Here is a 27,517-nt window from a genome sequence, read left to right as displayed (position 1 = left end):
GGTGGGCGCTGGGTGCTGGGGGGCACAGAGGGCACCCTAGTACCCACCTCCCCCATCACGCATCTGTCTGTCTTGTTTTTTATTCCACCCACCTTCCACTTTGTATTCATCCCCCCGTCTGTCCATCCCCCTCACCAGGAGTGACGAGACCTCGATCTAATGGGGACCCACCCAGCGGGCAGCCCACCCACTGTGCCAGGGACACCAGGACAGGGAGGGCACCAGGTTGGCGGGTGGGGGGACACACCACGACTGGGGGGGCGCAAGGACTGGGAGGACATCAGGAAGGGGCAGAGAGCCACAACCCCCCTACTGCACTTTGTATCCTTGCAGGGATTGGCACCTTGTGGGTGTGGCACAGGGTGCCCGTTGCCCCCTCATGATCAGCCCCAGCCCCTTTGCCCAGCAGAGTGTTTTATTTAAAAAATACATGAAAATACAAAGAAAGGAATTTATAACCAACTTCCTCCATTGTGACAACCTCCCCTGCCCCCCAAGGTGCCAACCCCCCACAAAGGTGTCACCCGTCCGGTGGTGCCAAGTCCCCCAGGTCGGGGGCATGTGGAGAGGGATCAGTTGGGGGTTACAGGGGATGTCTGGGACCCCTCTGCCCAGGGGTGAGGCTCAGGTGGGGGAACCCAGGGATGGGTGTTGGGGGGATGAGGGACCCCTGGGTGCTGGGGGGACGTGGGGGATTTCCTACTGCTGATGGGATCTTTTGTAATTAAAGCAAAACCCAATGAGTGCCTCGGCTCATCCCTGGGGAGGCCCCTGGCTCTGCCAACCCAACCTCAGTTGGTCCCTGGAGGTTCCAGCTCTGCAACCCAACGGGTGCCTTGGCTGCTCCCTGGGGACCCCTGGTGCTGCCTGCCTCCTTCCAAAACCCAGTGGATGCCTCAGCTTATCTCTGGGGTGCCCTTGGCTTTGCCCCCCCCAGCCTAGGTACCCTAGGGGTGGTCCGGGTGCCCCCAGGGCCTCTGGGTGGGTGTGGGGTGGTTTGGGGGTATCACCTCGGGGTACTGCTCACCGCCGTCTTGCGGGTGGGCCGCAGGCGAGCAGGGGGGGATCCTGGTTTGCACCCCGAGGCAGCAGTTAGGGGGGCTGCCCGTGCTGCCCCCGTGCCTGCAAAACGAAGCCATAGGGAAACTGAGGCACGGGGGAGGGGGCATTCCCTGCACCCCCCCAACCCCACTACATCCTTACCTCTGGGGATGGGGGTCCTCCCACCCACTGCTGGAGTCCGAGGGGACACCTTGGGGAGGGCAGTGGGTGCTGGGGAACAGCTAGAAGGGACAGGGGTGGTGGTGGTCCTGGTGTGGAACTGGCGAGTGTGGGGGGGGCAGGGGACTGTGCCCCCCCTTGCCTTAGGCTGGCCTGGGGAGAGAGGGAGGGTTGGGGCATGGCCCAGGAACCTCCATGGCCATGGTGTTCCTGTCCCCTTGCCATCAGTACCTGCTGTCCCCCCCCGGGGGAGCTCTGACCTGCCCCGGGCACCAACTCCCTGCCCCTGAGGAGGGCACGGCCGGGGGAGGCCCACGCGGCTGGGGGGGAGCCCCCTGCTTCCCGAGGGTCCCTTTGCCACTGCTGTGGAATTACGGCTGGGGAGTGCCTGAAAATAGAAGGGGGAGACATGGGAACATCACTCAGTGAGTGCTCCCCACCCAGAGGGCTGGGAGGGCGTTTACAATGCCTCTTGGAGACAGGGGGGCACCCACTGGCCCCATATAGGATAGGTTTGGGGGGGGATCTGGGCGTTCAGCCCGGGTGGAACACCGCTACAGTGGGACCCCTACTCCCGGGTCTCACCTACCCTGGGTACACTGCTGGCAGCAGAGGCCCCCTGGGGCTTGGCGGGGAGATGGGAGATGGGGGCAGGTCCCCGCGACTCCACGATGGGCAGGAGCGCCCGCACCGGGCTGTCCTTCACCACGAAGGTCTGGCGGCGGGGGCTGCGGGGGGTGCCAGGGGGCGTGGCGGCGGGTCCCGGGGGGTCTCCAGGGTCGGGAGGGGGCAGGTGACATCCCTCCAGCTGTGCCGCCAGGCGCGTGGCCTCCCGCACCATCTCTTCCAGACGGGCCCCGCGCAGGGGACTCCAGCGCCCGTTGCCGCCCCCCCGGCACCCCCCGCTCGGGCTATCCTCAGCCTCCTCTTCCTCCTGGCTGCAGATGGGGGGGGAAGGTGATGTCAGCCCACAACGTCACTGCCAAGAAGTGGCGGGAACCCCCCATGCTATCCAGGACCCCATTAAGTGGGTGACACGTCCCCCAGAACCACATCTATGAGGGGGGCATGTCCACAGGACCCCCAGGACTCTGTTCATGGGGTGACATGTCCCCTAGGATCCCATATTTGGGGTGCGATGTCCCTTGTTGCCTCCAGAACCCCAACTATGAGTTGCCACATCCCCACAACCCCATTCATGGGGTGACACGTCCCCGAAGGATATTCACAATGAGGCGCCATCTCCCCCTGTCCTCCATGTCCCATCCTATTCCCCATGTCTCCAACTATAAGGTGCCCTGTCCCCCCTATTCTCATCTACGGGGTGCCCTGTCCCCACTACCCCCCCGGTACCTGTCAGATGGAGACAGCACGCCGAAGTCGAAGCTCTCCTCGGTGACAAATCGAACATCTGGGGGGACACTGGGGATGAGCCCCTGCCCACCCGCCCCAGGGGGGAAATACGGGGGACACGCAGCGCTGGTGCTGCCGTACCTCGGTCCTCGGCCATCGCCTCGGGGCACCGGGGCCACCTGCGGGAGCTGGGGGGTCACCACCGACCCCATCGGGGTCCCCCACCCGTGCCCCTACCCGCCCCCCGTGTGCCCAACCCCCCGCGGGGGCCCGGTGGCACCGGCCAGCGCGCGGGTGACACGGCCAGTGCCAGGCGCCGCCGGGCTCGGTGCCACCGGCATGGGGACAGGGATGGCTCCGCCGGCGCCAGTAGGCGGGGGTGACACCGGCGACCCCGCCGAGGAACCCACAGCCCAGCACCCCCAGTCTAGGTGTCCTCAGTGCCACAATGGGAGGTTCCAGCCCTGCACCCGAATCCCTGTGAGTCCCCAATGCCACATTGGTGGTTCCCAGCCGCTACTGGGGGAGTCCAATCCCGCTGGGAGGTCGCAGCCCCACACCCAGGGGAACCCCTGTCCCACACCCAGAGGGTTTCAGCCCCGCACCCTGATCCCGGCAGGTCCCCAGCTCCACACCGCGATCTCGGGGGATCCCCACTGGGGGACCCTATTCCTGTACCTAGGCGTCCTAGCCCTTCACCCCAATCCCTTGGGGACCCCAGCACCACACTGAGGGCTCCCAGTCCTGCATCCCGATCCCGAAGGGGTCCCATCCACATTCCTAGGCCTCCCAGCTCCCACGCGGTGGATCTCAGCCCCAAACCCGGATCCTGGAGGTCCCATTCCCACATCTGGTCCTCCCAGCCTCACACTGAGGGGTCTCAGCCCCATAATGGCGCGATCCCTCCCCGACATCTGGGGAATCCCCCAGGCACGCACCCCCAGCCCGAGAGACCCCAGTCCCACACTCAGGGGTCCCAGCTCCAGACTAAGAGGGTTCCAGCCCCACCGACGAGTCCTAGCCTCCCACCCCAATCCCTTGGTGACCCCAGCCCCGCACCCCAATCGCTTGGAGACCCCAGCCCCCCCCACAGTCTACACTGGGAGTCCAGGCCTCACAGTCCCAGCCCTGGGGGTCCTCAGTCCCTATCAAGAGGTCCCAGCCCCTCACCCATACCCCACGTCACCGCATCTCCGCATGGGGTGCTTTACCCCGCGCTCCGCCCCGATCTCCCCGCAGGCTTCTCCTCTACCCGGGGGTCCCGGTCTACCCCTTGTCCCCCCTGTCCCCCCCCCCACCTCACCGCCCCCGGCTCCCGCTCGTCGCGCGCGCCGAGGAGGCGTGGCCCAGAGAAAGGGGCGTGGTCTCGTTCGAATTTCCCCTCCCCTTGCGGCTCAATCGCGGCGCGCCCGCCCCGGGTTCCGACTGGTCCCCGCCTTTTAAATCTCCACTCTGATTTGCAGCTCTCCTCGCCTTCCGCCTCACTGATTGGCTTCCCTTCTGCCCCACCTCCCCAACGGTGGGGGCGTGCCCCGGAAGCGCGGCGCCGAGGGTCTTTCCGCCACCGGTGCCGCCGCAGCATGGCCGCTGTCCCGCCCGACTCCTGGCAGCCGCCCACCGTTTCCATGGAGACAACGTAAGGGGCGGAGCCTCGCCCCGGTACCGGTACCGGCACGGGAGGTCGCGCCCACCCCTGGTCCCGCCCCCTTCCGCGGCACTGGGGATAAATCGGTGTCCGCTTCCTCCCTCCCCCGGGTTCCATGCAGCCCTGGTGTTCCTGAGTCCCCGGTGTCCGTGAGCTCCCGGTATCGGGCAGACCCCGAATTCCACAGGTGCTCAGAAGCTCCCAGTGTCTCCGGAACGGGACAGCTGCGTTATCTCCCAGTAAACCAGTCCTGGTTTCCACCCCGGTACTAGATAGCCCCTGGTCCCTGTACCCGGTGTCCCCCATGGTGTTTGTAACCCCCAGGACCCTCGGTACCAGCAGTTCCCAGTGACCCTGTGATGCCCGTTAGCCCCGGTGTCTCCCGATACCGCACAGAACCAGCCGGTCCTGGTTATTTCCCCTGGTACCAAGAGCCATTCATGTCCTCCTGGGGTGTCATTATCCCCCAGTACCTGCAGCCCCCATTGCCCCCCATCCCCTCTCACCCCTGTGGTCCCTGCCCCGACTGATCCTGGGGGATGCGGGGGGGGGACGGGTCACGTTGATGTGTTTCCTGGTACTGTTCTATTCCCATTCCCAGTACTCCCATTTCTCATTCCCTGGATAGGCCTGCTGGTACTGGAGCTGTACTAACAGCACAGCCCTCTGACTTTGGTCTGAAACTGGGTGTGGGAGGCACAGTGTGATGACCCTGTCTCCAGTTCCCATTCCCAGTGCTGTTCCTGTTCCGATTCCTGCTGTTCCCATTTACAGAATGAGCCTGCTGGTGCTGGAGCTGCACTGGCAACACAGACCCTGGCTTTGGTCTGAAGCTGGGGATGTGGGTACCACTTTGGGATGACCCCATTTCCTTTTCCCATTTCCATTACTGTTTCCCGTTCCTGGTGCCTTTCCCATTCCCATTCCCATTCCCATTCCCTCCCTTTGTTCCCATTCCCAGGATGGGCCCACTCGTGCTGGAACTGTACTGGCAACATGCCCCCCGCACCTGCAAGAACTTTGCTGAGCTGAGCCGCCGCGGGTACTACAACGGCACCAAGTTTCATCGCATCATCAAGGACTTCATGGTGCAGGGAGGGGACCCCACGGGTACCGGTGAGCACAGGCCTCTGAAATCTCCCTGGGACCCTCCCTGGTGCCAGGGGTATCTGCTCACCCTCGAATCCCCCTGCAGGCCGTGGTGGCGCCTCTATCTATGGGAAACAGTTCGAGGATGAGCTGCACCCTGACCTGAAGTTCACTGGTGAGCGGGGCCAGCACTGGGAGAACACTGGAGGGGCATCCATCCCCACCTATAGGGGGGCAGGACCCCTGAGAACACACCTGTGGGATGGGATGTCCCCTGTGTCCTTATCCATGGGGTGACATGACTCCTAGGACTCCAGTCATGGAGTGACATGTCTTAAGGAGGCTGGTCATGGGGGTATGTTCTCCAGGACCCTGGCCATGAGGTGGCACGTCTCCCCTGTCCCCCAAGATCTCGTCTATAGGGTGACAAGTCCTCTGTGTCCCCCAAAACCCCATCCATGGAGTGATATGACCCCCAGGAGCTTTGTCATGGGATGCCCTGTCCTCTATTTCCCTATTCCTGGTGTCCCTGTGTCCCACAGACATCAGGATCTTGGCAATGGTCAACATGGGACTGGACACCAACAGGAGCCAATTCTTCCTCATGTCCCCTAAGACCTCTCCATTGGGTGGCATTTTCCCCATGACATCAGGGCCTCAGCCATTGGATGACATGTCCCTGAGACCCCATCCCTGGAATGGCATGTCCCCCAAGACCCTGGCCATAGCATGGCATGTCCCTCAGGGTGCCAGGACCCTTGGCCCATGTCCTGCAAGCACTGGGATCCTGGTGGTGGCCAGTATAGGGCTGGACACCAGTGGAGCAAGTTGTTACTGATGTCCACTAAGACCCTTCCGTCAGGTGACAGATTCCCCAGGAGCCTGGCCATGGAGTGACATGTCCCAAGGATCACAGCCATAAGATGTTGCCCTCCAGGATCCCAGTCTTGGGGTGACATGTTTCCCATGATCTTGGCCATGAGACATCCCTATGTGATGACATGTCCCCCTCAGGCTGGATCCTTGGCTGTGGGGTGGCATGTCCCCTATAACCCCATCCATGAGATGGCATGTCCCCATGTCTCACAGGTGCTGGGATCCTGGCAATGGCCAATGCAGGGCCAGACACCAATGGAAGCCAGTTTTTCCTGACATTGGGCCCAGCACAGTGGCTGGATGGGAAGCACAGCATTTTTGGGAGAGTGTGCCAAGGCATGGGGGTGCTGGGTCGCCTAGCCATGGTGGAGACCAACTCCCAGGACCGACCCCTCGACGATGTCAAGGTCATCAAGGCATATCCCTCAGGGTAGGGGTGTGGGGTGCCCTCCCTCCAAATTGTACTGCTTTTTTTAATAAAAGAGGTTGGATGTGGTGGCCCTCCCTCAGAGTGGTGGTTTTAGTGGGAGGTGGGGGAGGTATCTTTGGCGTGGTGGGGGTCTGGGAGGTTGTGAGCTCCCCCAAAAGGGGTTTGTGAGTGCTCTTGAAAGGGTGGGTGTCTCTCCCTGGGGACATGGAGCTGCCAGTGGCCCCAGTTCCTGGGGATGCAGAGTGGGTGCCAGAGACCCAAATTTACCCCTACTGTGCTGTGTCTGTGTGTCCTCAAAGTTTCCTGGAACCCCCCCAGAGTGTCCTCCCACCATGGACCCATTGGATCACTGAGCTTTGAGTGGAAAGGGGCGGGGTTGATGTTGTCAGCCCAGAGTGGGCTCCGCACACAGCGCTGGGGACCCCCAAACTGGCAGTGGGGTCCTCATGCCAGCACAGATTGGGTTCCACCCCGGGCATTGGGTAACCCCCCCAACAATGGGTATCCCCTCTGAGTCTCGATGTCCCTCCCCTGGCTCCCAGTGCAGGACCTGGGACAGTACTGGGAGCTGATGGGTTTACCAGGAATGGTGCGGGGGTGATACTGGGAGCTACTGGGAGGATAGCAGAGGACCTGGGGACTCTGCATCTGCAGTTGGTGGGGCTGTGGGGATACTGGGTAGGTTCTGATTAAGGGGGAACTAGGGGGACTGTGGGTTCATCCTGGGGAGTGGGTGGTATCGAGAGTGTCACCATGGCACAGGGGGATGCGCTAGGAGTATCGGAGGGGTGCTGGAGCTACTGGGGAGGGAGCACCGGAGGTCCGATCTAGGAATGATCCCGGTGGCAGTACCAATGGTCCATGGTGCCGGCGTCTGGAGGCAGCCTCGGGGGCGATCCCAGGGCAGTAGCGGTGGTCTCGGGGCGATCCTGGGGCTTATCCATAGTACCCGCGTTCGGGTGCACTGCGGAGAGGAGGCGGCACTGAGGGCGATGCGGGCGGCGGCATCGGGCGTCTGAGGGTGATGCCGGGGATCTGGGGTTGGTGCCGGGGATCTGAGGGCTATCCCGGGGACAGTACCGGAGATCTGGGGCGGTACCGGGAATGGGGAGGCGGCCCCGCGGGCCATGCAAGGGAAGGTGACGGCGGTCACCTTTGGGATTTGGCGTTGATCCCGGAGCGGTCCCGGGACTCTGGGATCGACTCCGGGGACAGTACCGGGCTTCCAGGGGGGAACTGGACTACGGAGGCGGCTCTCGTGATGATGCAGGGGCCATCCCGGAGATCTGGGGGCGTTTCCGAGGCGGAACCGGAGCGGTCCCGCGGGCTCTGGTGGTACCGGGGATTTGGAAGCAGGCCTGGATGCCGTGCGAGGGTAGATCCCGGGAATCTGGGGGTGATCCCGAAAATTTCGGGGCGATCCCGGGGGCAGTATTCGGTGTCCTTGGCGGTACCGGGGGCGACCCCGGAGGCGGTACCAGGGATCTGGGGGCGATCCCAGGGGCGATCCCGAGCCGGTCTCCGTCACCCCCGTGGGCGGTCCCGAAGAAGACCCCGGTGCGCGGCCGGGGCCGGTGCCGGCAGCCTTGGGCGGTGCCAAGGGCGGTCCCGGTCTCACGGTGGGCGGTCCCGAAGAAGACCCCGGGGCAGTCCCTTGGTGCGGGACTAGAGCCAGTGCCGGGAGCCCCGGGCGGTGCCAAGGGCGGTCCCAGGGCGGAGCCGATCGCGATCGCAGTGCCGGTGCCGGTGTCGGGGCAGCGACGGAGCTCGGGACATGGCAGGCCTGGGCGCCCCGGAACCGGGCACTGGCCCCGGTCCCGTTCCGGCCACTCGCGTGGAGCTCACGGTGTCCTGCAGGTAGCGGGACCGCGGCGGGAGCGGGCGGCAGGGGCCCTGGGAGGCACTAGGTTACACTGTAGTGTAGGGGTAGCTGCCGTTGAAGGATGCTGGAATGTACAAAGACGCGCTGGGAAGCACTGGGGCGCGGCGTTGGAGGGTGCTGAGGTGCACTGGGAGGCACTGAGATCCCTTGGATGCGCTGGGAGGCATTGGAGAGTTGGGAGCAGCTGGCGTTGTTGGGCACTGGCTTGCACTGGAACGCAATGAGATGAGCAGGGAGGCATTGGGAGGCACTGGAGAGCCTCAGCAGCTGGCGTCGAAGGGTGCTGGGGTGCACTGTGATGCACTGAGATCCCCTGGGATGCACTGGGGAGCACTCGAATGCACCAGAGAGTGGGAGCAGTTGGTGGTGTGAATTGCTGGGATGTACTGGAATGCAGAGTTGCCCTGGAAGGCACCGGGAGACACTAGGGAACGGGAAGCAGTCGGCATTATAGAACACTGGGAGGCACGGGTAGGCACTGGGGAACAACGCAGCTGGCGTTGGAGGCATTGAAATGCACTAGAAGGCACTGGGATTCACCAGGAGACATTGGAATGTGCTGGGAGGCACTGAGGAGCATGGGGAGCACGGGGAGTGTTGGGTGTGGGGACGGAGGGGCACTGGGTGAGCCAAGGGTGCTGAGGGTGCGGGACACTGAGGGGAGTGGGGGGCACAGAGGGGGCATTTGGGGATCTCTGGGACAGGGGGTGCAGGAAGGTCAGATTTGGGGAATTCTGGGGATGCAAAGGGGTCAGGTTGGACCTGTATCCCCTGCACCCCCTGTATCTCTTGACCACCCTGAAACTCCTGAATCCTCGGGCCACACTCCACCATCTGCATCCCCTGTAACCCTTGCCCACCTTGCAGCCCCCGTACCCTCCTGACACATAGTTGTGCCCCTGACACGACATTCTAACATGTCATGCTGTGCACCCTGTGTAGATGTGTCTGCGCACCCCAGCATGTGTTGTGGGGCACATCTGATAGTGCACCCCAACCCCCAACCATGCTCACCAACACCCTGCTGTGCCCCCTGACACATGGTTGAGCCCCTCAGTGCATGGCCCCCCAACATGTGTCAGACATACTTTGCACCCTAATCCATGTCCTGGGGCACATCAGGCTGTGCACACCCTGCCACGCACCCTGTCACGAAACTGGGCATGACCCGACATGTGGCTGTGCACCTCCACGTATGTTCTGGGGCACATCTGACCGCATAAGGAGTACACACACATAATCACAGGCACAGCCAGGTGCTCACACTCACATTCACACACACACACACACACACACACACGCATGCATGCACACTCACACTCGTATTCGCTCCCCCTTGCCCCCCCCAGGCATCTCCTGGACAGGGACACCTTCTCCAAGTCAGACCCACGTGAGTGGGGCAGGGGGGATGGGGTGTGGTTTGTGGTCTCTGGGGATGTTTTGGCTCTTAGGTGCTCTGAGGAGTCTCTCGGGGGCTTGGGGTTTCTGGGGGGTTTTGGGGTCTCTGAAACGTGTTGCGGGCTCAGGGGATGTTTAGCTCTCTGGGGGGTTGAAGGGGGGCTCTGAGATATTTTTGGGGTATCTGGGGGTTTTGGGGTCCCTGAGGTGTTTTGGGAGGTCTCTGGGATTGTTGTGGTTCTATGAGGTTTTGGGGGTCTCAAGGACATTTTGGTGGGTTCTGGGGGTGATGGGGACCCTGGGAGTTTTGGGTGGTCTTTGGGGATTTTGGAGGGCTCTGGGGGATCTGAGGAGCCTCTGAGGTATTTTGAGGGTGTCTGGGGGATCTTAAGGGGTCTTGGGGGGATCGGGGGAGTCTCTGAGCTGTTTTGGGGGGTCTCTGGGGAGTTTTGGGAGTTTCTGGGAATGTTGGTGTCTCTAAGAGTTTTGGGGGTCTCTGGGGTGTTTTGGGGGGTCTATGGGGGTGCTCGCCCCCCCTGACCCTTCCTCCTGCAGTCTGTGTGCTGTACACGCAGCGCCCTGGCAGCCACCAATGGCGGGAGGTGAGTGACCCGATTGGTGGGGAGCAGCCAATCAGCATGTTGGGCTGTGCTCAGTTGACCAATTGGCATGTTAGGGTGCAGTCAGCCAGCCAATCAGGATTTTGGGGTGCTAGCTGGCCAACCAATCATCAACATGTTGGGGCAATGACCAATCAGCATGTGTGTGTGCCAACTAGATGTCCAATCAGCATGTCAGGGCTAATGGCAGCCAACCAGCATGTAAGATTCTGGCCTATCAGCATGTTGGGGTGATGGCCAACTGGCCAATCAGGGTGTTGGGGTGCTGGGCAGGTGACCAATCAGCAAGTCAAATTCTGGCCAACTAGCATGTTGGGGGGCCTGACCAATGAGCATATTAGGGTGTTGGCCAACTGGCCAATCAGTGTGTTGGGGTGCCAGCCAGTTGGCCAGTCACCAGTGAGCAATCAGCATCTTCGGGTGCAGCACCTGGAACACAAGCATTCTGGGATGCAGCAGCCATCCAATCAGTGCCCGGGGACAGAGCGATCAGCCAATCAGCATCCTGGGGATCTGGGAAGCATGTCGAGGTGCTGGGCAGCCAGCCAGTGAGCTGTCGGCACACAGCCAGGCCCCGCTCTTGTAATTAACAGGGTGTTAATTGCGGGGTAATGAGCGGGGGGTGGGGGCGGCCCTGCAGGACAAAGAGGCACCTGGGCCCTCCCTGCCCCTGTCCTCCCCTTTCCCACGCATGTCCCCATGTGTGCCCGCCCTTGCCCTGCCTCCTCCGCCCACATGTGTCTACATGTTCTCATGTTGCTGGGTCTCCATGTCATTGTGTCCCCATATCTGTATGTCTTCATGTCCACATTCCCCTGTCCCACTGCCTCTATGCCCATGTCCCCACCCTCCTTCCCATGCCCCCATTTTCCTGTCCTGTGTTCCTATGCCTTCATGTCCCCATGTCTCTGCATCTCCATGTCCCCATACCCCTGTGCCCACATCACCACCTTCCCATGTCCCCACATGCCCATGTGTCTGTCCCCGTGTCCCTGTATCCCCATCCCCCCATGCCCATGTTCTCATGTTCCCATCCCTATGCCCCTATGTCTCAGCATCTCTATGTCCCCATGTCCCTGTGTCCACGTCCCCATGTCCCTGTCCCCACCCCATGTTTTCTTGTCACCCCATTATTCCCGCTGTCCCCACATCCCCCAGTTTGGCCGTACCGAGGTCATCGACAATTCCCTGAATCCTGACTTCCTGCACAAGTTTGTCCTTGATTATTGCTTTGAGGAGCGGCAGAACCTGCGCTTTGACCTGTGAGTAGCCCCTGTGGCTCCAGTGTCACCCCCCTGTCCCCCAGGGTCACCCCCTGGCCACCCTGACACAGCCTTCTAGAGTGTCCTTGCCCCCATCCCTGTTCTGCCCCTATTCCTGGACCATCACCACCCTTGTTCACATCCTTGTTCTATTCCACTGTCATCCTATCCAGTCCCCATTCTCTCCCGTCCTGTCCCTATCCACATCCCATCCCTGTCCATTCCATTGTGTCCCTATCCCATCCCATCTCGTCCTTGTACCCATCCTTGTCCTGTCCTATGCCTATTGTTTATCCCATCCTGTCCCCACACCTTATCAATCCCTATTTATGTCCCATCCCTCTCTCATCCTATCCCTGCCCCTCTCTGTCCCCATCCCATCCCATCCCATCTGTCTCCATCCCTGTCCCACCCAAGGCTCCCCCTTCCCGTTCCATGCCCATATGTCCCCTCTGCCCCCAGGTATGATGTGGACTCCAAGACCCCTGACCTCTCCAAGCATGTAAGTGCAGGATGGATCAGCCCTGCTCCCCTGGCCTCCCTGGGATGGGCATCCCCGTGATGACACCCGGTGTTCCTGATCCTGTAGGATTTCCTGGGCCAGGCATTCTGCACCCTGGGGGAGATCGTGGGCTCAGCTGGCAGCCGCCTGGAGAAACCCCTGATGTGAGCCCCTCCCTTTGCCCCAGTGTCCCCGTGTCCTACCCCAGTGAAACCCCTGATGTGAGCCGTTCTTGTGCCCCAGTGCTCCTCCTAGAGAAGGCCTTAACATGAACACCCCCCACCCTGAGTGTCCCCATGTCTCTGCCTCCAGAGAAACCCCTTGTGAGGGCCTCCACTGTGGTCCCCAGGGTCCCCATGCCTCCCACTGGTGAAACCCCTGATGGTTGCTCCCCTCGGCCCCAGTGTCCTGGGGTCCCCAGGGTCTCTGCCCCAGGGAAGCCCCCAATGTGAGCCATCTCCCTCACTGATCCCAATGTCCCCATGTCCTCTCTCATGAAGAAGCTCCTGACACGAGTCCTGCCTGTGCCCCAGTGTCCCTGAGGTTGTCATGTCCCCTTTGGAGAAAACCCTGGGTTTCTCCAAAAACAGTATTTTGGAGAAAACTGGGAAACCCAGTGTCCCCATGTCCCCCACAGAGAAGCCCCTGACATGAACCCCTCTGGCCTCAGTGGTCCCAAAGTCCCCTCCCCAGACAAATCCCTGACATAATCCTCCCCTGGCCCCCATGTCCCCATGTATGCCTAAATCCCTTTTGGTGTGCCCAGGATGGACCCAGACCCCAGAGCCAACAGTGGCATTTTGGAGGGCTTTTTTTTGTTGTTTTTTGGGCGGGGAGTGGCTTTTGGAAGGAAAGGCAGTATTTGAGGTCTGACTTTTTGGTGGGGTTTGATAGATCTGGCTTTTGGAGGGGATCTGGCTTTTAGGGGGGTCTGACAATTTTGGGGTTGGCTTTTTGGGGGGCAGATTGTTTTGTGGGAATTGATTTTTTGGGAGGCTGAATGTCATTTTGGGACTGGCTTTTTTGAGGAGAGAAACTGCTTCTTTTTAGGGTGCTGGAATCTCGGGGGGGCTGGAGGGTTTTTTTTGTAACTTCATTTTTTTGAGAGGGGAGGCTTTTTCTTGGGTGGGGATCCCTTCCATCACCCTTCAGTGTGTGTCCCTGCAGGATGGGGACAGCCACCACGCACCCCCGGGGCAGGAGACCTGCCCCGGCTGCCTCCAGTGGGTAAGTTTTGGGGTGCCCAGTGCGCGGGGGACACTCCCAGGAACCATGTGTGCCCCCGCCATGCTCACATCCCATCCCGGCAGTGGCATTCCAGGAAAGAAGTGCGGCACCATCATACTCCTCGCTGAAGAGCTGGGAAACTGCCGGGTGAGCCGCGGCGGGGCAGGGGAGAGGGCATAGCTTGGGGACCCCACAATATCGGGGGTGGCTGAGACACACCAGCCCGCATCCCAAAGATGAGGGTAAGGGCTGTCTATCTCCACGCTGTGTCTCGCCTGTCCTGGATCCCTCCGTCCCTCATGTTGCAGCCGCCCCGCAGGATCCCACCCCTGAGGGGGGTGCAGGGTGGATGACCCTTCCCCCCCCCGCCAATTCCACCCCACAGGACGTGGCCACACTCCAGTTCTGCGCCAACAAGCTTGATAAGAAGGATTTCTTCGGAAAATCTGACCCCTTCATGGTCTTCTACCGCAGCAACGAAGATGGGACGTGAGCGACCTCCCCTCAAAACCGCAGTGACCTTCCCACACCTCACGGGAGGGCTCAGACCCAACACAGGACACTCCTATGTCCCGATGGGCTGGCATTGGTGGGGGTGTCCAAAAATCCTCACTGCACTGCGCGGGTTACAGACTGGGGGGATGTTGGGATGGAAGAGTGACCCCCTTGTCCTCTCCCCAGTTTCACCATCTGCCACAAGACAGAAGTGGTGCGGAACACACTGAACCCCGTCTGGGCAGCCTTTGCCATTCCTGTGCGTGCCCTCTGTAACGGGGACCATGACCGGTGAGTGCCAGTGGACTGGTACCCCCTGCACCCCCCCTTTGGCACCAAAGACCTTCCTTCTCTTCCTTCCATCTCTAGGGTCCACTAGGACCCTCTGAACCCCCTTCCCCCATCTTTGTCATACCAGGGGACAGCCTGCACTCCCATCTCTGTGGTCCTCTGAGACCCCCCAAACCCTCTTTCCCCCCACCCATGGTGCCCCTTTTACCCATGCAGCCCCGTCCCCTGTCTTATGGGCCCCCAGGACCCTCTTTTCCTTCTTTCCCCCATCTCTCAGGTCCTCCAGGACCTCCTCCCCCATCTCTCTGGTACCTCTGGACTCCCAGAGCCCCCCTCACTCCATGTCCATGGTACCCCAGGACCCCCTTCCCCTCTCTCTGTGGTCCCCAGAATCCTTTCCCCTGTGTATGTGGTACCCCAGCACCTCCATGATCCCCTTCCCCAGCTCTGTGGTCCCAAAGACGCCTGCATCTCCTTCCCCATCTCTGTGGTACCTCAGGACCCCCTGCAGCTCTTCTACCCTCTATGTGGCCCCGAGACCTCCTTCCCCTATCTCTGTGGCCACCTGAGACCCCCAGACCCTCTTCCCCCATCTCTGTGGTACCAGTAGCACCCACCCCCGCCCCACAGCGTTACTCACTTTTGCCTCAGTTTACCCATCTGGACAATGGGCATCACAGCTGTCACCGAGCCATACCGCCCCCTCTCCATCCCAAACCAGTGTCACCAGCTGCTGTCTTGGCAAACAGCCGCTTTGGCTCGGTGTTGAACGTTGCTGTGGCAACGATGGATAAAAATATCCCAACGAGGAGGAGAAGGAAGCAGGGAAAAGCCCACAGAGGCGTCAAAACAAATCCCACTGGGAGTGGGGGGTTGTGTTTGATGGGTCTCTGGGGGAGGGGAGTGGAGGGGATTTGGGAGTCTCAGTGACCCCCCCCCTGCCTTGCAGAGCCATCAAAGTGGAGGTATACGACTGGGACCGTGATGGCAGGTGAGCTGCATGTGGTCCTGGGGACCCCCCATACCCTGGACCTCCACTCTCCGGGTGACAGAGACCCCTTGGGCAATGAGGCCCCTGGGACCCCTGCATCCCCAGGGAGATGGAACCCCCCTGGGTGATGGAGACCCCCCGGGTGATAGGAATCTCCCCTGGCTATTTGGGACTCCCTGGTTGATGGGAAACTTCCTGGGCAATGATAAACCCCCCATCCCCACACCCCCGAGTGATGGGGATCCCCCTGGGTAATGGGAGCCTTCCTAACCCAACTGATGGAGAACCACTGGCCTTGCAGCCATGACTTCATCGGGGAGTTCACCACCAGCTACCGGGAGCTGGCTCAAGGCCAGAGCCACTTAAACGTGTACGAGGTGAGGGGGGATTGGGTACATGGTCAGGGGGGTTACACGGGGGCATGCCCCCGTGGGGGTCACAGTCCCACTGCTGCACCCACAGGGGTTATGACCCCCAGGATCCCTGTGCTGCACTTGTTTGTGTTAGGGTCTTAACACTGCACCCCTTGGGTGTTACAGTCCCCAGGGTCCCTCTCTCTGCTGCACCTCTGGATGCCAGGGTCTCTTGTGTGGACCTGTGTGGGTGCTGCTTATCCCATGATGCAATCCTAGGGTGTCATGGTCCCCAGGGTCCCTCCCAGTGCTGCACCCTGGTGTGTCATATTCCCCAGGGTCCCCCTCCTGCACTCTGAAGTGTCATGGTGCCCAGAGTGCTGTAGCCATAGAGGTTTACAGTCCCCAGGATTCCCTGTACTACAGCCCTAATTGCACCCCTGGGATGTTATGGTTCCCATACTGCACCCTGGGGTGCAGCACCCACAACTGCTCCTTTGAGGGTCCCCAGCCACCGCCATGGATCTCCAGCTGCACTACAATCCCAGGGTCCCTACATGCATCCCTGGGTGTCACAGCCCACTATGTGCTCCTGAAGGTCCCTCTCTGCACCTCAGCACAGTGCTCCCACTGCTGCCCTCCAGCATATTGTGTGCCCCCCTGTTCCCCAGGATGTGACAGTCCACTACACTGCTCACTGGGGCCTCCTGTCCCTGTGAGAAACAATCCCCTCCCCTCCTATCCCTGCAGGTGGTGAACCCCCGGAAGAAGATGAAGAAGAAGAAGTACCTGAACTCGGGGACAGTGAGGATGGGAATGTGCAGAGGTGGGGGGGACACAGGGGGTGTGGGCCCTTCCTCCCCTGAGCCCTATGTCCCCACAGGTGACACTCCTGTCCTTTGCTGTGGAGGCCGAGCACACCTTCCTGGACTACATCAGGGGCGGGTGAGCAAGGGATCCCCAGCACATCCAGTTGTACTTTTGAGGGTCCCGGACATCCCCAGCTCCTTTCTTGGGGGTACCCAGCACCCTGAGCTGCTTCCTCAAGGGCAGGGCATCCCCAACACCCCCAGCCTCTACTTCACTGGCAGGGGGGTCTCCAGGACCCCTATTTCCTCCCTTGGAGGTCTCCAGTACTCACTGTTGCTCCCTCAGGGATAGGGGTGGGGTTCCTGCTATTCCCAACCCTTCCCTGTGGGATCCCCAATACCCCCAGTTGCTCCATTGGGGGTCTCAGCACCCTCACCCAGATGCCTTCCTGGGGGCAGGTCATCCCCATCACCCACAGCTGTTTCATTTGTAGCCCCCAGAACCCACAATTGCTCCCTTTGGATGCCTTCAGCACTCCCAACAGCTCCCTTCGGGGTCCCCAACACCCACAGCTGCTCCTTTTGGGGGAAGAGGGTCCCCACCAGCCCCATCTTCTCCATTGGGAGTCCTCAGCACTCCCACCCAGATGCTCCTGCATGGACAGGGGCTTCCCAGCACCCCAAACTGTTCATCTGGGGGTCCCAAGCACCTCCATCTGCTCCCTTAGGTGCAGCATGGTGACACCTCAGTGCAGGGACACATGGGGTGCTCTGATTGGGCATCCAGTCCAGCCTGTGGCCCTAGGGGTGTCCCCACCCCAAACTCACAGGTCAACCCCTGTGTCACCCCAAGGCCACTTTATTCCCCAGGACCCAACTCAACTTCACAGTGGCCATCGACTTCACGGCATCCAATGGTGAGGGGGGGCTGTGTCTCCCCAGGGAGATTTATTTTTGTTTGGCATCATGATGGTGTCATGCTTGTCACCAGTTTGGGGACATGATGTTGTTGTTCTTGTAGTTGTGTTGGGGATATGGTTATGTTTCCCTTGTCACTGGGTTGGGGACCCGGTGACATGTCCCTTGTCATTGTGTTGCGGTCATGATGGCATTGTCCTTGTCTTGGGTTTGGGGCCATGGTGGTGTTATTTTTGTCACTGTGCTGGTACTACGGTGGTGTCATACTTGTCACCAGCTGTCACTGGGTTGGGGATTTGGTGCCATTATCATTGTCATTGAATTTGGGACAGAGTGGTGCCATTCTTGTCACTGGGTTGGAGTCATGGCAGTGTCATCTTTGCTAGTGTGTTAGGGACATGGTAACGTCATCCTTGTTACTGTGTTGGTTCCATGGTGGTGTCATCCTTGTGACAGCGGTCACCGGGCTGGGGACGTGCTGGTGTCACCCTTGTCACCCAGTTGAGAATATGGTGGTGTCGCCCTTGTCACTGGGTTGGGGACGTGGTGGTATTTGGAGACATGGTGGGATCATCCTTGTTGATTGTCACCGTGTTGGGGATAAGATGACATTATCCTTGCCACTGAGTTGGGGCCATAGTGGTGCTGTGGTTGTGGGGATGCTGGGGGGTGTTTTGGGGGTGCTGAGGGGATTATGACGGCGCTGGGGGAGCTGTGGGAGCGCTAAGCCCCATGCCCGTGCAGGGAACCCCTCACAGCCCACGTCCCTGCACTACCTGAGCCCCTTCCAGCTGAATGCCTATAGCCTGGCACTGCGGGCCGTGGGGGACATCATCCAGGACTACGACAGTGACAAGATGTTCCCAGCCCTTGGCTTTGGCGCCAAGGTCCCCCCAGATGGGCATGTGTCCCACGAGTTCCCACTGGTGAGGGGCCAAGGCGGGACAGGACTGTGGATGAAGGGTGGTGTGCTTGTCACCTGGTTGGGGATATGGTGGGATCATCTCATCATATTGTTTGGGACATGGAGGTATCATCCTTGTCCTTGGGTTGGGGCTATGGTGGTGTCATCCTCACTGGTCTGGGGACATGGCGATGTCATCCATGTCACCAGATTAGGAAGGGGCTTGGTGTTGTCCTTGTCACCAGTTTGTAGTCATAGTGGTCTCATCCTTGATCACTGAGTTGGGTACATGGTGTGTTTGGGTTGGATCTGGATTGGGGAATGTGGTGGTGTTATCCTTGGGTTGTGAATATAATAGCATTGTCATTTTGTCACTGGGTTGGGGCCATGGCAGTGTCATCCTTGACACTGAGTTGGGAACATGTTGTTGTCTCCCTTGTCACCACATTGTGGACATGGTGGGATCATCTTTGTTAGCATTTGGGGGCCACAGCTGTGCCATCCTTGTCTGTGGAAGGGGTCTGTGCTGTCACCCTGTTCATGGGTGGGGGCCATGGTGTCACCATGGTCCTGGTGACCTTGTGGCAGAATGGGGATGCAGCAAACCCGGCCTGCCATGGCATTGCGGGGGTGCTGGAGGCGTATCAGCACAGCCTGCGTCGTGTCCAGCTCTACGGCCCCACCAACTTTGCCCCTGTTGTCAATCATGTTGCCCGGTAAGAGGAGCCCCGTGCCGCGGGATGGGGTCCTGCACCCCCCGGCGTCACACAATGTCCCCCCAGCTCAGCGGCCACGGTGCTGGATGGGTCCCAGTACTTTGTCCTCCTCATCATCACTGATGGTGTCATCTCTGACATGGCCCAGACCAAGGAGGCCATTGTCAATGTGAGACCCTTGTGGTGGCACTGGGGGGGGTGGTGGCACCCCTGGGTGCTAAGGGTGGGGAACCTGGACCTCTTGGGTGATGGGGGCACCGGCAGTAGGGAGGGATTGCGACCCTTGAGGGGATGGGAAAGGTTGGGGACCCGTGGGTGCTGAGGAGGGGCTCGAACCCTTAGGGGATCGGAACGGGCTTGGATCCCTGGGTTCTGAGGGGTTGGGGGTGGCTGGGAGCCTTTGGGTGATGGGGTGGGTGAGGGGGAGCTGGGACCCTGAAGTTGAGAGGGAGGATGTGGGTTGGGACCCTTGCATGCTGGAGGGGTGGGGAAGGGGCTGGGAGCCCTGGATACTGGGGGAGTGTGTAGACCCCTGGGTGCTGGCTGCAGTGGGGAGGGACTGCTGTGTTTGAGAGGTGGGAAAGGGCTTGGACCCCTGGGGTTGAGAAGGGGCTGGGACCCCCAGGGTTTGAGATGTAGGAGTGTCTGGAATCCCTGTGTGCTGCAAGGGGGCTGAGAAGTTCCTGGAACGCCCCAGTGCTGGTGGGGAGGTCTGAGACCCTTGAGTGATGAGGGGTGGTGAGGGACTGGAATCCTTGGGGGAGGGGTTGTTGGCACCCCTGGATGCTGCAGGGAAGGGGAGGTGGCTCATTAGGTGGCAGCACCATTAAATTTCATGGGACTCCCTTCACCCCCTGATTCCCTCAGGCTGCCAAATTGCCCATGTCCATCATCATTGTGGGGGTTGGCCAGGCCGAGTTCGATGGTAAGATTTGGGGGCTGAGAGGAACTAGGGGAAGGCTGGGGGGATTGGGGGGTCCCTTGGCCACTGAAACTGAGAGTTGAATGTGCCAGTATATGAATGGGCTCAGCATACCCCAGCGAGGGGTCTTGGGGATTCTGGGTGTGGGGTTGAGAGGGACATAATGGGGTGAGAGGTACATGGTGCTGCTGAACTCCCCCTGCATCGCTCCCAGCCATGGTGGAGCTGGATGGGGATGACATCCGCATCTCTTCCCGTGGGAAAGTGGCTGAGCGTGATATCGTCCAGGTACTGACCCCACCAATGGAGGATTTGGGGACCCTCTCCCAGCCCACCCAGCAGGGTGGTGGGAGGGGGTGCCCTGGGGACCTGAAATGAGCCCTGTCACTCCTGGCGTGCACTGGGTGGGATTGGTGTGGAGGGATGATAAGATGGAGTGGGACATGGGGCAGCACTGGCATTTGAGGGGGCCACTGGGACAAGGGGATGCAATGGGTTTGGAATGCACCTGGATTGGGGGTTGCACTGGGATTTGGGGGTACACTGGGACATGGTGTGGGGGCTTCACTGGGAAAAGAGGGTGCCCTGGGACTTGAGATGTACCTTGGGATGAGGGTGGAGTGGGACATGGGAGCATATTAGGATATGGGGGGCACAGGGACATGAAGGAGACAATATGATGTTAAAGGAGGTTTACTGGGAAATGGAGGGAATTGGGATGTCAGGGATGTACTGGGACATAGGAGCAGTGCACTGTAACATGGGAGGGATGCACTGGGGTTTGGAATGTACCTCAATGAGGGGAGACACTGGGACATTGGGTGCATTGTACATGGTGGGGGCCTTCACTGGGAAAGTGGGTGCACTGAGATTTGGGATGTATCGTGGAACTGGGGTGCAGTGGGACATGGGAGTTTCTTAGGATATGGGGGGCACATATTTGGCATGAAGGGGGTTGGTACTGGGAAATGGGGGAGCACTGGGACATGGAGGGCATGTACTGGGATATGGAGTTACACTGAGACATGAAGAGGGGGTGTACTAAAACCTTTGGCGGAGGGTTGTGCTGTGAACAAATGTGCAATGAGACTTAGGATGTTCCTGGATGTGGGGAGGAGCCTGGAATATTAGGAGGCACTGGGACATGGGGGAACAATGGAGGGGGGCACTGGGATATGGGATGTACCTGGATGTGGAGGGCACTGGGACATGAAAGGGGAAGGTATTGAGGAAGGGGCATCACTGGGGAATGAGGGGGCACGGGGACATGAGGACGGTGTGCTGGCAAATGATGGGGGGAAATGGGTCACCAGGATGGACCTGGATGTGGGGGGTAGTGGGATATGGGGGTGTACTGGGAAATAGGAGGGGGCACTGGGATGTGGGAATTGTGGGAAATGGGAGGCAGTGGGATATGGAGGGGCATGTGAATGTGGGAGCGCCCCGGGACATGAAGTACTGAGAAATGGGGAACACTGGGATGTGGGAATACATTAGGATATGGTGGGAGGGGTACCATGATATGGGAGGGCTCTGGGTCTTAGTATGTACCTGGATGTGAGAGACACTGGGACATCAGGAATGAGGAGGGGACACCGGAGCTGCTGTGTGTGGGGGACACAGTTCTGGGGGCTTCCTGGTCCTCGACCCCCTCAACTGCTCTGCCTCCCCCCAGTTTGTTCCATTTCGTGACTACATGTCGGGGGGTCCCGGCGCAGGGCTGAGCATGGCAGGACTGGCACGGGAAGTCCTAGCTGAGATTCCCGACCAGCTCCTGTCTTACATGAAGGCACGGGGAATAAAACCTCCCCCCATCCCTCCCATGTCCCCTGAAACTCCCACACCCTGACTGCCTGCTCCCGACACACCACATCCCCTCTTCTTACCCCAAAACCCTCTATCGAGGGACCAAAGGCAGACATATTATGCCAGGGACCTGGGATAGGGGGGTTCCACTTCTCCCTTCCACAACCTTAGGGTCCTCCCCTTATCTGGGATCCAGGTTCCCACCACCACACCCATAAAAACAGTTTTTGGGCTTTCCGCGGGGGATTGGGATGGTGTTGCCTGAGCATCCTTGGCCATGGGACTCCCCCCCTATACCCATCCAAGACTGTCCTGCCCCCCCAAAAAGGGGTAAGAGGTCTTCACCCTCCTGACCTGAAAGCTGGGGTGCGCAGGAGCCTCCCCTAAATGTGGAGTGCCCCCCTAGGGTAATGCATGACCCTTCCTCAGTTCACCATCCTTCCCAAATTCCTGGTCACCCCTCAGTTCCTGAGCTGATCCCAGTGGGGTCTCCAGTGTTTTTGATGTTCTCCCTTGCCATGTCGCATGTGTCCATGTGGGTTTGTATTGAATTACCTTAAATCACAATAAATTATTGTGGCTTTAATTACAGCTGCCTCCCCTGGGATGCCCCAGCATTTCCCCTAAAAGGAGCCCCACCCTGGCTGTATGTGGACCCCCAACGTGTGTGGCCCTGCCCAACTGTGTGACACCTCCCAAGACTTTGACAACTCCTCTGCTCAGCTCTGTGACTATCCCTCCAGCTCTGACCCCCCAGCTCTGCCCCTCCCTATCTGTGACCCCCCAGCTGCTGTGTCACTGTCTCAACCTGTGGTCCCCCAAACTGAGACACTCCAGCTCAGACCTCTCCCCAGCTGTGTGACCTGCCACACACTGTGTGAACACCCTCAAAATGCATGACCTCCCTACTGTGTGTGACGCTCCCCCCAGCTCTGACACCCCAAAACTGTGGACGGGCCCCATGTCTGATAACCCCTGGCTGTGTGTGATGCTTGCACAAGCTGTAACCCCTCTCAAACTTTGGTATCCCACGTAGCTCTGAACCCCTACCAGCTCTGTGTGACAACCCCTCACTGTGTGACATCCTCACGGTATGACCCCCCAACGATGAGATAGCACCCCCAAAGTGTGACCCCAAAAATTGCAAACACAGAGAAATCACATGGGACAGGGATGGGTTATTTACAGGATTGTGTGCCCCTGTACCCCAAAACTACTTGAAGGGGGTCTTGGAAGTCGGGGGGCACACAGAGAACCCACAGCCCAATTGAGGGGGTCATAAAGCCCCTGAAACCCAACTAGGAGTTCAGGTAAAGAGAACCTGAGATTGCCAGAAAAAGAGGATTCCTTGAGTATATTTGCAGGAAAAGCAGATTTAGGACAGGCTCTCAGTAGGACCCTTCTCAGCGGATTGAAAAAGGCCCCTTTGGCAACTGCAGGGCCCTTGCAAAGTGCCACACCCTCAGCCCATGGGGGACAAAAGGGCTCTGAATAGCCCGCCACCGGCAAGTAAACCCTGTTGCCAGGCGGCTTCACACACAGCATTCTTACAGAGGACTCCAAAAATTGAGAGTCAGCTCTGGCTTCTCCACGTTTTGTGTCCTAAAGCTGCCTGAGAGAAGAAATTTAGGGTCGGGTCCACCGGCGCAATCCCTGCTGGCCTAGGGAAGGTCTTGGCGTGCCAAGAACTTCTTTGCTCCAGACGAGAAAAGCTCCCGGCACAGGGTCAACTTTCCTGCACAGCCAGAACCCCCAAATGCCCCAGCAGCAGGATATTGAGGGATTGGAGTGGCACCGATTGGTCTGGCAAATGCCAGACATGGGCACTGACAGCGCCAACAATCTGCTGGATCTGGAGTCCTGGCACCCACAAATTATCAGATCAGGGCCGTGATGGTGCCAGATGCGGGAAAATTGCCAGATGTTGGCTTTCTGTGTGAGCAAATTGCTAGTCTTGTGCAGTACAAGCACTGAGAAATTTCAGGATCTGGACAGTGGCAGAGCCAGAAAACACCAGATTTCAGGCTCCAGGTGCTGGTAAGGACCAGATCCAGAATTCTGGCATGTGGACCATCCCTTCCTTCCTGGAATCCTTCCTTCCTTCCTGGAATCCTTCTGTGCTAGTTTGAAAGCAAAACCAGTGAGAGACTCCAAGTCAGTAATACAATTTAATAGGAAAAAAAGAGAAAAAATAAAATACATGCAATAATACAAAAGAAAAAACCACCGACAAAGTCAGAAAAACAACCTGACACCCTGTCAGTCAGGGTGTTGGTACCAGTCCGTGTAAATGGTGGCTGCAGTCCTCCTGGATGACAGATGTGGTTCAGTTGAAGCAGTGCTCCTGTAGAAGGGTGCAGTTTTCCTCTGAAGGTCCAGTGATGATGTGGAAAAAGGTCCGACTTCCCTCTGGGATCCAGTGCAAAGGGCTGTCTTTGCGTCCCAAACCCCAGTTTTTTATCTAGGTAGGAAAGGCTTGGCTCCTGCCCCTGGCTGGAGCATCTCCCAATGGGATGATGTAATCATATCAGTCATACAATAGGACTTAATGGCCCATTAACAGAATATATCTTCTGGAGGAAGGCTGGGTTGTGAAAAGATAACGGTGATCAGCCCCTGATTTTATCAGGTGGCACATCAGCAGAAGATACCTCCCACAGAGGTAAGGATCACCACCCCTCCCACATTTCATCAGATGGTGATAGAATACACATTTTTGCATTGTACCCCAGGACGTAATCCACCCCTTATTCTATTACCATCTACATCATACCCAAACCAATACCCTCTTATAGATATATATATAATACAAAATGAAACCTTACATACAGTTCTCACTTAAAATTAGGTCTCCTTGCGGTACACAACGGGTTTCCCCATTTTTCTGCATTACCCACCAAGTGTAACCAGGTCCTTGAGCAAAAACAATCCCACGGATTGGTTTGCCTTTGCCTGTGGTGGGATTAATCCAAACAGTCTTTCTTAAAATACCTTTCATGTGTATCACAGGGACTTTGTCCCCATCCATTGTGTGCAGGGGTTCAGAGTGGGCAGGACCAGCTCGACTGATGGACCCTCGGGTGTTAACCATCCAGGTGGCTTTGGCCAAGTTCATCTCCCAATTTCTGAAGGTTCCCCCACCAAGTTCTTTCAGGGTAGTCTTAAGGAGTCCATTACACCATTCAACTTTCCCCGTAGCTGGCGCATGGTAAGGGATATGATATATCCATTCAATACCATGTTCTCTGGCCCAGGTATTGATAAGGCCGTTCTTGAAATGGGTTCTGTTGTCTGACTCAATTCTATCAGAGGTACCATGCCTCCAAAGGACTTGTTTTTCTCGGCCTAAGATGGTGTTCCAGGCAGTAGCATGAGGCACAGGGTAGGTCTTTAACCATCCTGTGGTTGCTTCCACCATGGTCAGTACGTAGCGCTTGCCCTGGCAGGTTTGGGGAAGGGTGATGTAGTCAATTTGCCAGGCTTCCCCATACCTGTACTTTGACTATCGTCCACCGTACCACAAAGGCTTCACCCGCTTGGCCTGTTTGATTGCGGCACAGGTCTCACAGTCGTGGATGACTTGTGAGATGCTGTCTATGGTAAGGTCCACCCCTCGGTCACGGGCCCATCGGTATGTTGCATCTCTCCCCTGATGACCAGAGGCATTATGGGCCCAACGAGCCAGGAATGATTCTCCCTTGTGCTGCCAGTCTAGATCCACCTGTGATACTTTCACTTTGGCAGCTCGGTCCACCTGCTCGTTGTTGTGATGTTCTTCATTAGCCCGACTTTTGGGTACATGCGCATTCATGTGTCGAACCTTTATGGTCAGTTTCTCTACTCGGGCAGCAATGTCCTGCCAAATCTCAGCTGCCCAGATGGGTTTCCCTCTGTGCTGCCAGTTGGCCTTTTTCCAGCAATCCAGCCATCCCCAGAGCATTAGCTACCATCCATGAGTCAGTGTAGAGATAGAGCCTTGGCTGCTTCTCTCGTTCAGGAATATCCAAAGCCAACTGGATGGCTTTTAGCTCTGCGACCTGACTTGATCCACCTTGTCTCTCGGTAGCTTGTGCAACTTGTCGTGTGGGGCTCCATATGGCTGCTTTCCATTTTCATTTAGCGCCTACAATTCGGCAGGAACCATCAGTGAAGAGGGCATATCATCTTTCAGTCTCTGGTAGTTCATTATATGGTGGGGCTTCCCCAGCATGTGCCATTTGCTCTTCTTCTTCTTCAGAAGACAATCTAAAAGTCTTACCTTCAGGCCAGTTTGTAATTATTTCCAGAATCCCAGGGCGATTCGGATTTCCAATACGGGCGCGCTGAGTGATGAGGGCAATCCACTTGCTCCATGTGGTGTCAGTGGCATGATGTGTGGAAGGCACCTTTCCCTTGAACATCCAGCCCAGCACTGGTAGTCAGGGTGCCAGGAGGAGTTGTGTTTCTGTGCCAATCACTTCTGAGGCATCTTGAACTCCTTCATAGGCAGCCAAGATCTCCTTCTCTGTGGGAGTGTAGTTGGCTTCAGATCCTTTGTAGCTTCTGCTCCAGAATTCCAGTGGTCGAACCCAAGTCTCACCAGGCACCTTCTGCCAAAGGCTCCAGGATAGACCATGGTTTCCAGCTGCAGAGTAGAGCACGTTCTTCACATCTGGTGCCATCCTGACTGGGCCAAAGGCTACCGCATGAGCGATCTCCTGCTTGATCTGGGCAAAAGCTTGTTGCTGCTCAGGGCCCCAATGGAAATCGTTCTTCTTGCGGGTAACCAGGTAGAGAGGGCTTACAATCTGACTGTATTCAGGAATGTGCATTTTCCAAAAGCCTATGGCACCTAGGAAGGCTTGTGTTTCCTTTTTGTTGGCATGTCAGGTGGAGACATAGCGGTGATCTTATTAATTACCTCTGTTGGGATCTGACAACATCCATCTTGCCACTTGACTCCTAGAAACTGAATTTCCTGAGCCAGTCCCTTAACTTTACTTCGCTTAATGGCAAAACCAGCTTTCAGCAGAATTTGGATAATCTTCTCTCCTTTCTTGAAAGCTTCCCCTGCTGTGCTCCCCCATACAATGATGTCATCGATATACTGTAGATGTTCGGGAGCTTCATCCTTTTCCAGTGCAGCCTGGATCAGTCCATGACAGATGGTGGGACTGTGCTTCCACTCCTGGGGCAGACGATTCCAGGTGTACTGCACGCCCCTCCAGGTGAAAGCAAACTGAGGCCTGCGCTCTACTGCCAGAGGAATGGAGAAAAATGCATCGGCGATATCGATAGTGGCGTACGACTTTGCTGCCTTGGACTCCAGCTCGTACTGCAGTTCCAGCATGTCTGGCACAGCAGCGCTCAGTGGTGGAGTCACTTCATTCAATGCACAATAGTCCATGGTCAATCTCCATTCTCCTTCAGATTTATGCACAGGCCAGATGGGGCTGTTGAAGGGTGACTGGGTTTTGCTGACCACCCCTTGGCTCTCCAGTTTACGAATCATTTCATGGATGGGAATCACCGAGTCTCTGTCAGTACGGTATTGACGACAGTAAACTGTTGTTCTGGCGATTGGTACCTGTTGCTCTTCTCAGTAGTCCCACAGCAGAGGGGTCATCTGCAAGACCAGGCAAGGTGTTCAGCTTTCTAATGTCTTCTGTCTCTACAGCAGCTATCCCAAAAGCCCAACGATATCCTTTTGGGTCTTTGAAATATCCATTTCTAAGATAGTCTATGCCAAGGATGCATGGGGCCTCTGGGCCAGTCACAATGGGGTGTTTCTGTCACCTGTTCCCAGTTAAACTCACTTCGGCCTCCAC

The 27,517-nt window shown here is 58.2% G+C and overlaps 4 protein-coding genes across 12 annotated transcripts in view; 3 read left to right on the top strand and 1 right to left on the bottom strand.

Annotated features, from left to right (window-relative positions):
- The window catches only part of CELSR2 (cadherin EGF LAG seven-pass G-type receptor 2), a 30,182-nt gene extending 29,724 nt beyond the window's left edge, over positions 1–458 (top strand). Inside the window, exon 34 of the mRNA XM_088180195.1 lies at positions 139–458. Within this exon, the coding sequence (XP_088036321.1) occupies positions 139–160 (22 nt within the window). The 3' untranslated portion in view covers positions 161–458. The remainder of the gene's footprint in view (positions 1–138) is intronic.
- Positions 398–15,048, bottom strand: PSRC1 (proline and serine rich coiled-coil 1). Of its 5 annotated transcripts, none has more exons than XM_088180413.1 (6): positions 3,873–4,226; positions 2,716–2,753; positions 2,575–2,632; positions 1,811–2,159; positions 1,453–1,609; positions 398–1,374 (listed from the first exon to the last, which is right to left on the bottom strand). In XM_088180413.1, the coding sequence occupies exons 1-6, from the start codon at positions 4,199–4,201 to the stop codon at positions 1,007–1,009; spliced, it is 1,299 nt and encodes a 432-aa protein (XP_088036539.1). In that variant the 5' UTR covers positions 4,202–4,226; the 3' UTR covers positions 398–1,006. The 5 variants fall into 5 exon arrangements, with proteins under 5 accessions (XP_088036539.1, XP_088036540.1, XP_088036541.1 ...); XM_088180414.1 differs by having other exon boundaries at positions 398–1,122; positions 1,204–1,609; positions 3,873–4,225; XM_088180415.1 differs by lacking the exon at positions 3,873–4,226 and adding an exon at positions 14,932–15,048 and having other exon boundaries at positions 398–1,609.
- PPIL1 (peptidylprolyl isomerase like 1) lies at positions 4,065–6,685 on the top strand. The gene is made up of 4 exons (XM_014892002.2): positions 4,065–4,210; positions 5,181–5,335; positions 5,415–5,483; positions 6,398–6,685. Exons 1-4 carry the CDS (start codon positions 4,155–4,157, stop codon positions 6,616–6,618), a joined length of 501 nt encoding a protein of 166 aa, XP_014747488.1. The 5' UTR covers positions 4,065–4,154; the 3' UTR covers positions 6,619–6,685.
- On the top strand, positions 8,258–22,762 carry LOC106862761 (copine-5). 5 transcript variants are annotated; one of them, XM_088180409.1, is made up of 21 exons: positions 8,258–8,471; positions 9,846–9,886; positions 10,450–10,496; positions 11,673–11,776; positions 12,239–12,278; positions 12,366–12,442; positions 13,446–13,505; positions 13,589–13,652; positions 13,891–13,994; positions 14,187–14,291; positions 15,241–15,282; positions 15,584–15,659; positions 16,386–16,439; positions 16,519–16,580; positions 17,315–17,361; positions 18,107–18,288; positions 18,855–18,982; positions 19,049–19,151; positions 19,850–19,907; positions 20,119–20,192; positions 22,303–22,762. In XM_088180409.1, exons 1-21 carry the CDS (start codon positions 8,389–8,391, stop codon positions 22,570–22,572), a joined length of 1,821 nt encoding a protein of 606 aa, XP_088036535.1. In that variant the 5' UTR covers positions 8,258–8,388; the 3' UTR covers positions 22,573–22,762. The 5 variants fall into 5 exon arrangements, with proteins under 5 accessions (XP_088036535.1, XP_088036537.1, XP_088036536.1 ...); XM_088180411.1 differs by lacking the exon at positions 22,303–22,762 and adding an exon at positions 21,580–22,299; XM_088180410.1 differs by lacking the exon at positions 13,446–13,505.
- Positions 22,763–27,517: the final 4,755 nt, after the last annotated feature.

Source organism: Sturnus vulgaris, chromosome 29 (genome assembly GCF_052056855.1).
Source record: "Sturnus vulgaris isolate bStuVul1 chromosome 29, bStuVul1.hap1, whole genome shotgun sequence".
Taxonomy (NCBI): Eukaryota; Metazoa; Chordata; class Aves; order Passeriformes; family Sturnidae; genus Sturnus; species Sturnus vulgaris.
The sequence above is the reverse complement of the archived record's forward strand: the minus strand, read 5'-3'. Positions and strand labels throughout refer to the sequence as shown.